This window comes from Mus caroli, unplaced genomic scaffold (assembly GCF_978045245.1).
Source record: "Mus caroli unplaced genomic scaffold, Mus_caroli_1 scaffold_2, whole genome shotgun sequence".
Lineage (NCBI taxonomy): Eukaryota > Metazoa > Chordata > Mammalia > Rodentia > Muridae > Mus > Mus caroli.
Window position 1 is genome coordinate 131298318 of NW_028227257.1, and position 15493 is coordinate 131313810.

Here is a 15493-nt window from a genome sequence, read left to right on the forward strand (position 1 = left end):
GAACAGGGACTTGATAGGTGGGAGAGGGTCTTTGAAAGGGCAGGGAGGAAATAAGAAAGAGGAGAGGAGTATATGTCACCAGAATATACCATTTATGTTCATGGAACTGTTGAATAAATTGTTTTAAAAATGAAATAAGAGGTTTTATTTAGTATATTTCCACTGGCTACCACGCATAATTGTAGTGTATATATTATAAACATATTTATAAATTATATATACTTGTAAACATGTAATTAGATTATCCACAGAATAAAACACATCAAAATTATATTTTGGAATACCTAGATATTCAAATTATTCTTAATGTATATACCATAAAAACACTAAATTATTTGAGCACAAACTCATTACATACATACACACATAGGGAGGCAGGGCCTCAAAAGTAGCTATGTAGTCAAGGATGACCCTGAACTCCTGATTTTCCTCTCTGTACCTTCCAAAGGTTGAGATTATAAACACATGTTAATATATCTAGCACAGTATCTCTTAAAATGAAAAAGATATTTCTGATCTCAATTAGAAAGGAAAGCATGCTGACGAAAACCACTATTCAATAGCATCCTTAATTTTTTTTTTTTCCTAGAAAGGCTTTCAAGAGAACTCTCAAAGAGCAATGCTTACATTCCATCTAAGTCAATGAACACTTTTTAAATAAATAGCATTGTAGAGCAATGATCAGGAGGCAGCCAGTGAGCAGTAAATTCACAGGGAACACTGGGCTCAGCCCACACGCTTGCCACACCACTCACATGCAAAAATTCAAGGCATTTAGTAGGGTGCTGTCTCCTAGGCTGAGAACTGAACTGAACTACAATTTATTTTCCAAATAGAAGTAGGAAAGTAAGTCTCCAAAATGTATTATGAGTTCATTTATTAGGTAATGGACACGGAGGAGAACAGAGCAGCAGCAGCCATCTGAAAGACCTTTTAATGCTTACCTGATATGCCGTTCTTGCTGGTGTTCAATAAAGCTACAGATGCTGCAGAAACTCTTTTACTGCTCACAGTCTGCCCTGGTTTTCTTGAGGTACATTCTTCACTATCAATGTCCTGTACATTTAGTAGCCTTGGCTGGAAACACTGTAGTCGACATGATCTGATATTGCTTAATATTTCAGAAAGAGACAGTCTATTTTCACAAGGTTTACTGGAAGCGTTGGTCCGAGAGAAATTAGAAGAAAAGTCTATAGTTTGGGAAGAGCTTGAAAACCCGTTCAGCATCTCAGGGTCTATCTGTTTCAGGACGGGGTCATGTTCTGTGGATATTCGGTCCATTATGACCCTGTAAAGCAATATAAGACATACATGTGTATATCATATATAACTGTTTCTCTATTGATTGCCTTTCAGGTAGACAATGCTACAAGGTCAAAGCAGCTTACCTGCCACCTCTGCCAATTCGCCTCCTTGCAAATCCTATACATCTTCTTGGAACTGTAAGTGTCGTAAGACAATGCTTATACCTCAACTTATCCAAGTCTGCCAACTCTGAATTTTCACACATATGGTTATTAGCTTGGTCCAAACGCGGCTGCGAAGAAAGAGAAAAAAGATAACTCAGAGTAATTCTGAAATGAAGAAAAGTTAAATCATGATAAAAATGAAATGACTGCAAATTGTATTAGAACAATTAAAATTTAGATGAAAAACTGTAAAACTGAGGCTAAAATGTTTTAATCCAGTTAAAATTTAAAAAATTAAAATCAAAAGCTAATCAAATTAGATAAAAAGTTTCCTTATCCAAATTACCCACTCGAAATTGCATACACTTAGTATGTATTTAAAAGATACCTTTAAAGAATATGTTTTAGGTTTCTTTATATAGAGAGCGATAAAATTATTAATTTATAGCTTTTCTACATGATAAACTAGAATGACGTTTTTTAGGGGGTGCTAAAGGCAACTAAAAATTTAGTGGAAGCATATGTACAGGCCGAGCTTAAGTGTTCTCTTTGCTTTTAAGAAACGTAGGGCTTGTTTCTTGGCCTTTTTATTACATGCATCCTCCTGTTTTTCTGTCTCAGCACTTTGTCCCCCTTGTATAGTTTTCTCACCTTCTATCACCATACCTTGAAAATAAATCCCTATCCTTCCTAAACCAAGACTGCCCTCAAAAAAGCTGTCTATCTATCTGTGCATACCATAATGCAGTCAAATGGTTTGCATAAACCATGCTAACAGGGCAAAACTCCCTTTTCTACTCTATAGTTATATACCTGACAGAAAACTTTAGCACTGTGACGCCAAGGCCATTCTCTAAACACTGCACCCAAAATGGGACATTAATAACAAAGAGATCCCTAATGTATCTGAAATTTATGGATGACAACTTTGCCATAAACTATAAAAATATACTTATTGGGTCTCTCTCTCTCTCACACACACACACTCACACACACACACACACACACACACACACACACACACACACACACACACTTCAGTGAATATCCAGAAGCCACCAAAAGTTCTAAAGCCAACTTAAACATGTGCAATTAATTTTCACAACTGCTAAAGCTGTAATTAAAGCTCCAAAGGAAGTAATTTTGAAAATAGGAGTTGTCTAAGTAATGAAGTCTAATATTCTGTGAAAGAATTTGGCATCTTTCATCTTCTTCTGCTGGTATTCACACGCCACAGGAGGCATTAAATAAGGAATATTGATGCACTTCCCACTTTTAGACTGAGCCTACGTTACCTTGACATGAATGATCTGTTAATTCCAGCTCACAAAAATATCACAAAAAACAAAGTTCTTACAGCGTAATACTGGCATCCTGCCCGCCTTCTGAAAGCACAGGAACCATCAGGATCATTTTCTTCTTCAGGTTCTGAAGCTGGAGATGGTACCTGGATAAAACAGGTGCTCCATTTAGCAGTTACCAAGTTAGCATAGCAAGGTACGTAACGAATGAAAATAAAGGCAGATCACAAACACGCTTGCCTACATCCAGCAGGTAGCTAATTTGTCTGAAACATTAAATGACTGGTAAATATTTTCTGTAGCTAAAAATCCTTTCTAAGATTTATTCTTGCATCTAAGCACACTTGGTACTGTTTTTGAACGAAGGCTAGACATTATCACTACAGTTTTTATATATCCCATTTATATAGTCATAAATAGTTCAGGCATAAATGCTTGATGACAATTATGCCTCACCTATAGTAGTTGTCATTTTTATCTGGACTTTCTTTCTATAATAAGGTCAAATGCTAGGAAGAAGTGGGCACTGGACTCTCTGGAAGCAGACAGCAAGCTGTGAGTACCATGTGGGTACTGGAAGCACACTCAGGTCCTCTGTAAGAGCAGCAAGTGAACTCAACCATCTCTCTAGCTCCTTAAATCACTGCTTAAACCTAGCAGCTCAGAAACAGAAATTTAGCGAAGTATATAAAAACACTGGTTGCTGAGAGAAAGTTTAAGACTACAACCAACAGTGGAGGAAAAGTGTAAAGGCTTTTAAAGAGTCGCTACATTAAAAAGGATTTTGCCAGGACCAGATGCTACCAGCCAAATATCCTTATATAATGTGAAAAGTATTCCTGGGAAAGAACTGACTCAATAGAGCACAGTCTTATGTCATAAGAACAGGCTAAGTGATGATATAATATATATGATAAAATATACTTTGATACAGCAGAGAAGCAATAAATATAACGTCCACAGTAATGGTTAAACAACACAAAGGCCTTGGGTCTTAAGTTTGGGTTGTCTCTCAATCTCACTTAGCAGCACATCTCTTTCCTCACAAAATGCCCACCTCATCATATTAACCTGGTAGTTAATAAGTCAAAAATCTCATTCCTTTTTAGAGGATTTTCCCCCTCCACATTAATTCTAAACTGTGGTGACTACCATGGAGCTGGGTCACCTCGGAAGAAAGGCATTTATTTGAGGTTCCAATATGCCTTTGATAGCCTGCAGGGGAGAACGGCACAGCGGGCTGGGGCTGATCCTCCTTCCTGAGGCACCAACTCCCAAACTCAAACTGCAAAGAAATCTCAACTCTACAGCTTGGTTCCTCTCTGCAGATGTCTGGCAATTTCTGGCATGAAGTGCCTCACTCCTTCATTCTCTAGGATGGACTCCAGCACACAAAGGCAGCACCACAGAGCAAGCAAAGGACAACCAGAAGTACAATCAGTACAGACAGACAGGGTTTCTCCATCTTCCCAGGTACAGTCTGCTAGTCAGCCTTGGTTAAAACACTTCCTTAAGCTTACCAACTCCCTTGTCCATTGTTTACTGAGCAACATATTCTCTCTCCCCATGTGTCCTGGAATCCACTCCTGGGAGAATTTAGAACTACAGTCTAAATACCTACGTTATTTAGTGATGCCAACATATAGGCAAAAAGTCTGCAATAATGAGAAAATACCATAAAAACAAAAGTTGTCTAAAGCTTTTAAAAAAAGGCCTCAGGAAACCTGTAAAATGCAATTTTAATGGGGGGCGGGCAATGTAATTAACTATAAAAATTAAAATGAAAACTCCTTAATATATAAGAGACGTATGTCAAACAATGCTGAATGAGGTCTTATCTAAGTTTTGCACAGTTTGAATGTATTTAACTGTGCCATTTTCTGATTAGGCTTTTTAACAACTTCCCATTTGCCTGCTTTCCATGCACCATCCATCCTTACGCTATCTATCCCTCTCTCTGTGTGTGACTCCAGAAGTGGCCAACTGCTACAATTCCCTTCCATCATGCTGTATTTCTGCTTGCAGCTTCGGCTTGCTCTACCTGGAAGAACTTGATAGGTCACTATTTGTTACATTCTTCATTTCTTCAAAATGATCATCTGATGACTTTCCCATGACTGCAAAGGGGTATCCCAGACTAACTTTATAGTTTTTCTGACAAATACACTGACAGGTTTTATTAAGTGGCTCTTAAGAACATGTAATATAATGCATATTCTTGTATTTTTAATGCATATGAACACTGCAGTATAGTTTTGGGGGGAAAACCCCTAAGTGGCAGGGTCAAGAGTGATGCAGGCATGGTGAGCACAGTCCTACAAGCTGGTTGTCAATCACGTGCCTGCGACAATCAAAGGCTTCACGAGCAGGCTTGCACCTAAAGGTGTATATTTGATGCTGACTTTAAAAAGAAAATTGCCTTTAAATAAATAAAACATTAAAATATGACACATCTGCTAGTAGTTTCAAGTGGTTATAGTATTTTCTTTGGAATGCTTTAGGTCATATAGAAAAAAGAAAAACAGATTTTTGTCAGACCAGGTGCTTTAAAAAAAAAATAGCCTGACCCTTTAATATAAACATTAAAATAGCAATGATAAAAATAGAATTAAAAAAAATCAATTCTAAATACTTTGCCAAGAAACTGTTGAATAGTTGACAAAGAATTTTTTTTAAGTTAAAACTTTAATTAGCTCTTCTAAATCTTTAAAATAAAATTGCTATTACCTGACAAATAAAATTTACACTAAATCAAAAAGAGGTTATGTTGGTAGAATATGAAAGAGAGAACACTACTGGTACATATTTATACTTATGTGTAAATGTTTTCTAATACTAAGATCTTGGACTCAGTAACGCTATTTCTAAAAAGCCACGTTAGAAACAGGAAGAAGATAAAGATTTTTTTTATAAAAGGCAAAACCTGAAAACTATGTTAATGTTCCATACAGAATACATTTCTACAGTTGACAAAAAAATAACAAAGAGTAAATATAAACTAGGGCAACATATATGTGTGTATACATGTACACTTATGAACCATGTAAGAAATGTTTTATAACACTAGGCGAGCAAAGCAGCATCAAGACCAAGATGCCAGTTACATGGCAGAACACAGCAATATAAAGAGTAGGAGGACATGTGTTTAAAACAGTTTCAAACAAGCACCTGTGGAAATTCATCTTCATCTGAGCTCTGAAAGTCATATTGCTTAATGTCACTCTTATTGATCACAGGCAATGTCTCAGGAGTGGGCTGCTGAGGTGCTATCACAGCCTCTGCCTTAGGCTTCTTTGGGTACTTCTTCTTTTGACGAACCACATCAGCAGCCTCTTCTTTCAAAGACAAATGATGAGGGTGCTGTTTACATGACGAATTTTCCCCCAAAAGGAAGAAATGAAAATCATTTTAGAAATCATGAAAAACTATGCTCCTCTTTGAAAAACATACATTTTTCTTTAGGAGTTAATTTTAATTATTGTTTTAAGTATGAAAACTTTATTATGTCATAAACTGAAACATGGTTTAGATTTACTTTCTGATAATTATGGTGTTGATAAGTTTGATTTTTATGAAGAGTTAATTTATAATTTTTAGGCTATTCTATTATCATGCCATCCCATGTTTAAAAGGTATTTTAATTTAATTCTTACTTAAGTCCATTGTGTTGGTGAACAAAATTCATTATTTTATTTTTAAAAATAACTGAAGTGGACCACTAACTTATTTAGTTCTACACTAATTTCCAATTTATAAAAACGTCTGTGTGAGGTAATCTTTTGAAAAAATAAATTTATAAGCTAGACAAACACTTTCATTGTTTACAACATGTAATTATTGCCTTGACTGAACAATAATCAAATGGTCCTCAAGTACCCCAGGGTTCGGTGTAGTCCATCTGGCAAAGGGTCTGATTGAAGGGTTTGGTCCCTTCTTTCCACAAAGTTTTTTTTTTATATATACTGGTTGGTATTGCTTTTAATAAAAGAAGAACTCACTTTTTAAAAAGCTGAAAAATGATTGAGCAACAAAGTAAAAAAATATTGAAAGTTTAAAATTATTAAGGAAGTTATATATTGTCTTATGTAGTCCAGATATTAAAAATAGCTTGGAATGAGAAACAGTGCACATGACAGAAATGCTGTGTGAGGGACAGATCATACTCAATGAAATATAAGCTGCTTGACAGAAATTGATAAGGGGGCAAACTATTAGATCAAAAAGGGAACTACACACTCTTAGCAATTTTCCATGTTTTAAGATGGGATGAGTAAAAATTAAATATAGTAACTATGTGCACAGGGTAAGACAACACTATGTCTCTAAAAATAATAACTACTTTATTTACTTAGGTAAGCCCTAAAGTAAGATTCAATATAATTCTGCCAGTAATTATGGGTTAAAATTTTATATTGAATGCCTAGTAATTATACTCTTGGGAAAAGCACTGATTGATATAAATGGATTAAAAAATAGTTTTCAAAGCAACATGTATTGTGCTGGTAACTTTTTTGGGCAATCAACACAAGTGTGATTCAAAGGGAATCAGGTGGGTGGGCTAGATGCCTGTGATTAATAAGAACCGGCTGCTTGAACTGACATGAGCTGAATGCGGAGGAGTCAGACTGCTCCACATTCTTCCTTAGTGTTTAAAACTGAACCCATGAACAATATCACTATACATTTTTCAAAGATGAATTTTCCACAAACACCCCAAGTCATGTATAATGTCTGTCTAGATGTTTCATATCAATGCTTATTTAAATCTAAACTTCTTAAAATTAAAGGTTCTATACATTTTTGTATACCCAAATTAAGTAATATTTGAATACAGCAAATAGGTACTAAAGAAATACAAATCTTAAGCTAAAAATACAATGTTTACCAAGGCTAGCTCTTTCACTTGGAATACACTATTATCCAGAAAGTAGAGGACTTTCTAATGCCAATCAAGGTACGGAACTGGCAAATACTGGTTCTGGCAATGACCCTGTTTTCTAGAGAAGCAGGCAGCACATTAAAAACAATCCACTTTGGTAGACATGAACTCAAACTGTGAATCTAACACTTAATACTTATGATCTAGAAGTCACAGAGGTAGAGTTCTCAAAGGACTAATGGGTTTATATGTATATAAAAACACCCATCAAAGTGGTGGCATTAAAAAAAAAGTGCTATTTATTTTCTTCCTTTACTGCCATATTACAAGATTAATACAACCACTCATGATGCTCTCCAAAGAATATTTACCTTAGGTTTACATTCTTGAACTTTGTGATGATTTCCATTATGAAGGGTTGCTGGACTGGCATATAACTCTTTTTCTGATCTATTAACTTTCACTTCATTAAGGATTTCACCCCCATAGTCTCCCAAATGATATCTTCAAAAGACAAAAAAGTATAAGAAAAGAAAGCAGTTTAGTAATAAAGAAAAATATATTCACAACAATGACATTTTAAGTAACTGAGTCAGCAAAGTAGAGTTCTCAGTTCTGGGGGATGGGAAGGGGTGAGACAGGGCCTCAAGGGTCCAGCCAGGTAGCATCACAGTAGACTCAACTCCTGATCCTCCTGCTGAACATGTAACACCAAGCCTAGCTTTAGAATATCAGATTACTGTTACGAGAAATGCTACAAAAACAAAGCAGTTCATATTTGAGGTCCAGTTAAAAACACAATAAACAAGAAACTTTAACAACGCCTAAGGTATACAATACATAAATTAATCACATAATGTGTTTTATCAAGCACCAGGAATGTTGCTTTGAATGGTTATTTCAGCAATAACACAAAATTCCCTAAAACCTAACAGAACTTTAGTCTATTTAATTATGCAGGAAAATACTTGATAGATAATTCTGAAGAGTGTAAACAGGATATTTTGCTTTCCAACCATTCATTTCCTTTAGTATTCAAGAAAAAGTAAGAGACAAATAGGCAAGATAATCCTTCGGTTTCATTAAGAAAAGTCCAACGATTCTGCCAATATCTAAAACAATCAATTCTCTATACCAGTGTTTCTCAATGTATGGGGTGTAATCCTTTGGTTCATATCATATATCTTACCTATGAACTATTTACATCATGATTCATAACAGTAGCAAAATTACAGTTATAAAGTACCAATGAAATACTTTTATGGTCTGGGGTCACCACAGCCATGAGCAGCTGTGTTAAAGGATAGTAAGCGGCATTAGGAAAGCTGAGAACCACTGCTCTCTATCAAAATACCCCCACTTCAATGCAATTCAAATCCATAACAATCTAATTTTAAAAACCACTAGTAACTACCAATCTTAAAGAAGTAGGAACGAAATTCTTCTAGACAAGCAATATCCACTGTCACAAAACCTGGCTAGCCCAGCCTCGTAGTATGAAAGAACAGCAATGTTACCTTTTTTCCACAACTTCCAGTGTTAAGTGCAATAATTCCCGTTTGGTTTTTTCTCTTCTCTTAATCATTTCCAAAATTGTTATGGCTCTGCTGAACTCCCGCCTCAGCTTCAGCATCTTTTCATAAGAAGCTTCATCATTCTTACGGTTCTTTAGAAATAATGACAATTTTAGAGAATAATGAAATTATCTTTTATTTAACACGATCTGACAAAATCTCAATTATCCTATACGTTTTAAATTAGAAACACAAAAAATATGCAAATAGCAACTCCATAAGAACTCATCTGTGTATCTATGAAAATTTAAGTAGAAGCAAATGTTTAGGGGGGAAAATGCTGATAACTATTGGCACAGAAAGAATAATTTCAATGTGAAAAAAAGAAAAAAAATCCACCTAAACCTAGTATATAAAAATTATAAAGTCCTTCTATTACAGTAATGTGTTACCCAATGATTAAAAAATATGGGGATCCATCCCATAAACAACCACCAAACGCAGACACTATTGCATATGCCAGCAAGATTTTGCTGACAGGACCCTGATATAGCTGTCTCTTGTAAGGCTATGTTGGGCCTAGCAAATACAGAAGTGGATGCTCACAGTCAGCTATTGGATGGATCACAGGGCCCCCAATGGAGGAGCTAGAGAAAGTACCACAGGAGCTGAAGGTGTCTGCAACCCTATAGGTGGAACAACAATATGAACTAACCAGTACCCCCAGAGCTCCTCCTGTCTCTAGCTGCATATGTAGCAGAAGATGGTCAAGTTGGCCATCATTGGGAGGAGAGGCCATTGGTCTTGTGAAGGCTCTATGCCCCAGTACAGAGGAACACCAAGGCCAGGAAGCGGGAGTGGGTGGGTTGGGGAGCAGGGCGGGGGGAGGGTATAAGGGACTTTTGAGATACCATTTGAATTGTAAATGAAGAAAATATCTAATAAAAAAATAGTTCTACCAAGATCAAGGTACCTAAAAAATAGCTCAAATGAGTGTCTAAATATATATCCATCCAAGTCTGTAAGTGGGAGCTACAAAGTTTAAACATAATCAAGACTGAACTTCACCTCTAGTGACTCAGAAGGCTGAAAACAGTATATTGAGCACCTCAAGAAATGAGATTCTCGCACCCTCACAGAGGCAGGGGGGAGAGGATGGGGTGGGAGCTTGTGGAGGGGAAACCTGGAAGAGGGACATTTGAAATGTAAATAAATAAAATAACCAATTAAAAAATCTAAAAAAAAAAAGGAAAGACTGCCTCATTGCAGATGATGAAAGAGATCTAGCAAAAACTCTAGGCTTCAGAATACTGTTAACTTCTTACTTGTAAAAATAAAACATGGGGGGGGGGGCTTTGGGGGACTTTTGGGATAGCATTCGAAATGTAAATGAAGAAAATACCTAATTAAAAAAAAATCACTTCAACTAAGAATTGGCTTCATTGTAATAAGTAGCATTCACGAGAATATAAAATCACCAATGATGTACATAAGTCAAATGCCCCAAGGTGGTCTCATTTAAACATAGACCTCTAATACTAGTCAATTTTCACAAAAACTTCTACTTAAACAATCTTTTCATTCTTGAGTTAACAACTGAATATAGAATTAAAGAACCTAAAAAATGTCAAAGATCTCATAAATACAAGATTATAAATGAAAATAAAAACAAAAAATTAAAACCCTGAGTTTTACATTTTCTTTTTTTTTTAAAGATTTATTTATTTATTATTATATGTAAGTACACTGTAGCTGTCTTCAGACACACCAGAAGAGGGCGTCAGATCTCATTACGGATGGTTGTGAGCCACCCACCATGTGGTTGCTGGGATTTGAACTCTGGACCTTCGGAAGAGCAGTCGGGTGCTCTTACCCACTGAGCCATCTCACCAGCCCCACATTTTCTTTTTATATATACTTTCTAGCACTTGGAAAATAATCATCTATGAAAATAGTGTAAACCATATTCCTTTATAGTACTACATATGGAGTATTTTAAAATGCTGTTTGTCTGATTTAACCAAAACAAAATTCACTTTATCCCCTATCCCTGGCTAGTGCTCTGACAAAAGTGAAATATAGAGCACAGCATTAAGCAGTTCTGGGGAGCAAATGGGCAACAATACTTGTAAGTGACAATAACATTATCAAGAGCAAACAAGTGCCTGCTATACTGCTAATGTTATATATGATTTCTGGACATGTGAGCAGGTGCGCAAACACACACACACACACACACACACACACACACACACGAGGCACTAAAATCAAAAGATGAACATTCCTATGAGGCCATATTTACCTATCAGTGAAATGACATTCTCATGTCCACCAGAAACTCTAAAGATTCCATTAAATTCCTAACCTTTTTCTTTCTCCGCTGTGTCTAAAACATTATTTTTTATTTTATAATTATTATAGACTATTTTTATGATTATTATAAAACAGTAATTATTAATGTGTCTTCAAAACATTATTTAAAAACAATTTCTGACATACAAAAACAACACAAATGCTTTCCGTGGATGTTTGACCAGATCTCCAAAGGTTTCAAGTTTAGTTTATTTCTAATTATGTATATAAATGTTCATAATATTGGCAATATTTTCAGAACTTGAGATGAACATATGTCCCTAAATATTCTAATCTGCTTTTATAAAAACAATTATGTTTTCATATACTCAAAGCAAGCACAAAGATCAAATTCTAGAAAATAAGACCAATGAAATATTAGTAAAATAGAATTTTTATTTTCAAAATTAATTTTACAAATCTGATTCAAGATTAAAAATTGTTTCTAGTTGTCATGTTTCTAATATCCCATTTTTAAAAAAAGTTCTGTTTTTTTTGTGGTCATCATGATTTTATGACCTTTTTTAAAATGTAGAATCTTTATTTTTGTAGTGTATTCTTCAACTGAGTGTACTGATGCTTTTGGACGATTAAACTCAGGTTATGTGTTTTGGTACCATTACTACAGAAATGACACTGAGTCCGCCTCACATCCTGTCAAGCATTAGATAACACAACTTGTCCTATTATGCTGACTACTCAGGATGCTAACTGTTGGGTTTACCTACTAATATATTAAATTAACCTGTAATGATGTAGAATTATATATTTAGTTTGTCATTAAAATTCCTCATAAGTTTAATGTCAATGATTCTTTTACTTGAAATCATTATTAGTATTATAGCTGCCAATTGGTAAAGTTTAAACTCTGTTTCTATTGATATTTTAAAGTTTGACATTTAACTAAAAAGAAGTAATGAATGAATAAAGAAAACACACACACACACACACGGTAGACATTTTCAGCTATAAAAATGAGATTATATTTTACAAAACAGATAAAATTTTAGATCATTAAACAAAACAAGCTAAGACTCAGACAAATACATACTTTTTGTGTGTGCAGAGATGTGTATATTTATGGTCTTGAAAACAGAAAGGGGATAAATAGATCTTGGAAAGGGGTATAAATATATGAAATACAGGGTATAAAGTTCTATTTTTTGTGATCTCCATGACTTTGTGACTTTCATTTTTTTAATGGACAATAGTCACTTTTGTAGTGTATTTTTCCACCTGAGTTTCACTGACGTGTTTCCATGATCAAATTCAGGCTACAGGTTTTAGTCCAACTACACAGAAATGATCCGGACTAAAGGAAGATGTAAGAAGACCAGCATGTGGAGAAGAGGTCTGGGGACAGAGGACAGTACAGACACATGTGAAACCTGAAATCTTTTACCTGCGTCCAATCTCAACCTTAATCTCCCTTTTACATAAGTATGGGATCGTGGGCTAGTCTATGAGTTATGATTTATTATTCTCATTGTTTAATGCTTAAACATTCCCACCTAACTTCAGGTTGGCTCCTGTGCAGTACTACGGGTCCAACATTCTTATTTTCTTGAACAGCAGAATCCTTTTCCAGGTTTATCTTTATTTATATCAACATTAAAAATTGGAAGTCTATGCTGACACTACTTCTATCTTTTCCAATGGCCTTATTTTCCGGTTTCTAACTGTTCACCCCTTTCTTATAACGACCTCTCTGCTCTAGGCCAACTTCTGTTTCCTTTAAAACACTTTTTAATTCTTGTTTTATCTTAATTATATTGTGTGTGCAGGTATGTGTACAAGCGTACAGGTGTCTACAGAAGTTAGAGGTACTGAGTTACCCTGGAGCTGAAGTTACAGGTACTTGTGAGCTGTGAACCAAACTTGGGTCTTCTTTAAGAGCAGCAAGTCCTCTTAACTGCTCCATCCCTCCAGCCTCATAGGGTTAACTCTTTCCTTCTAATTGTAGTCATATTATACTTCTGTGCCTACCATCAAATCCCTAGGGAAATGATTTTTAACTCGTGTCATTTCGAGTAATTGCATATCTTTTCATAATGTAAGATGATTCACAGGTGACTGATGTGCATAGGCAGAACTGAGAACCTGGGAGTTTCCCTTCCCACCTAATTACTTTTTTTGAGCCAAACAGAGGAAGACAGATGGCACAAGCAATAAATAAGACTGTATCTATGTAATTAGCATATTAAATACACATGCTGATTAGGATTTTTAACTAGTGCATTTAGATAAGATCATCTGGTATACAAATGTCCTAAAGTACTTATTAATACCCAAATTAATTTTAGTTCAGTGAGTCATAGCTAAGTTCTAGATTGTCATGTAAACATTTCAGTAGTCCTTTTCTTTTCATAAGCAGTGCTTTTAAGTTTAATGATGCAAAAAAGGAAACAGGGCCTTGTTACCAGCAGCAGCATCCCTGCATGCTCCCTCCTGCCTACCTCCTCTTTACCTAGTATGCAGTACAACCCGAGGAACACTTTCCCACCTTCTAATTTTGAAACACAATAAACATTTGTTAATAGCACACAGTGCATGGCAGGGATAATCCATTTGGTCTACAATTGAGAAGAATAAAAAGCAAAGAGCACTGAAAAGGAAATGTAGTAGTACCCCGACTACAAGGAAAATGAAAGTAACATAGGAAAAGGTGAGAAGCACCTCTATGAGAAACTGCTATTGGTGATCAAGGAGCGGTGACACGCCTACTTTAAGAAACGTTACTAGTAGTTCTCACAATACAACGCTGCTAAAAAAGAATAAATTATATTTTTATATCTAGGATGTTACTTACATGCAAATCAATATCAATTTTCACATTTACTCACTAAAAGAAGAACAATACTTCTTTCCTTCCAGCAAAGATTATCAAGAGTCATGTCTGAATGTAATCCAATTGATGACACTGCTTTTTAAAGGCAGCTGGCAGTTCAGATTGCCAATGCCGACGACAAGTCTCTCTCTGCATCTCAACAGTCTTCATGCAGGTAAAGCTTAACTGTGCTCATAAACCCAGTGCATCTTAGTCTTTTCTAACTAAAATGTTATATCTTCGGAACCCCTACATCTCCTTAGTTAAGGCTGGAGTGCTAAACTGAGAACTAGGCCTGTGATAGTGAGTCATATATTTTTGGAAAATTTGTCCTCTGATGTTTAGGAAAATAATAAAGACTCATACAAAAACTTCCTAGTTATTAAGCAGTAGGAGATTTTTCCTAAAACACACAATGCCTGCATCTGCTATCCTTCACAGCTGTTATCCTAACAGCTGTCAGAGACAAGCTTTCAACATTAGGAGAAACTAGAATCCACAGAAGATGCTTTGTTCCAAATTATAATTCTCCAGTATTTATCTATGTGTTCCTAATTCCTTGTGATGTTAAGAGAATATGTTACCATGAGTAGTATTTCCTGTTTCTTATGAGAAATACAGGGTGGTGAATAACACCCTGAAACAATATTTTCATTTAATTTTATATCATTCATATCATTCCACAGTACAAAATTCTATTTCTCTTAAATTCTGCTTCACAGTTTTGAATTTCAGATGAAGACATATCTGTCAATTTGAAATCTGACACAACTAAAAAAAATGAGCCAATCAAACAAACAAACAAACAAACAAACCCACGCCACTGTTACTCTTGGGGATTGGTAGAACAACTTTTCCTTACTTCCTACCCCATAAACTTACAGGCAGCAAGACCTATTCTCATTTGCAGGAATTAGATTATTATTTCAAAACTCTTAAGCCTCCCATGAGGATAATTACTGTTCAAATTCCTAACTTTCCAAATAGAAGTGATTCATGAGCACATACCCAGCTTCGTGAGGAACTCAAACCCTCAAAGTTCTAAGCACAAGAGACTCTTCCTATTGCTCTAACTGGAAGTCTAAACTAACTGTGGTCAGACTGCTATGGCAGGCTACAAATACTGTCAGCATGTGCTCAAAAGATCAACGGAAGAGTAGGCTTTCAGCAGGTTAGGTCATCAGTGTCACTATGTTCAAATAATAAATGGC

At 35.5% G+C, this 15493-nt stretch overlaps 1 protein-coding gene across 2 annotated transcripts in view; it reads right to left on the minus strand.

The window, feature by feature from the left end:
* Epc2 (enhancer of polycomb 2) overlaps positions 1 to 15493 on the minus strand; it is a 98676-nt gene that overhangs the window by 12217 nt on the left and 70966 nt on the right. The window contains exons 5-10 of one of the 2 annotated variants that reach the window (XM_021186102.3): positions 9107 to 9255; positions 7961 to 8093; positions 5879 to 6070; positions 2767 to 2856; positions 1389 to 1537; positions 945 to 1288 (exon numbers count right to left, since the gene is read on the minus strand). In XM_021186102.3, the coding sequence (XP_021041761.1) occupies positions 945 to 1288; positions 1389 to 1537; positions 2767 to 2856; positions 5879 to 6070; positions 7961 to 8093; positions 9107 to 9255 (1057 nt within the window). The remainder of the gene's footprint in view (positions 1 to 944; positions 1289 to 1388; positions 1538 to 2766; positions 2857 to 5878; positions 6071 to 7960; positions 8094 to 9106; positions 9256 to 15493) is intronic. The other variant, XM_085834919.1, reaches the window with a different exon arrangement.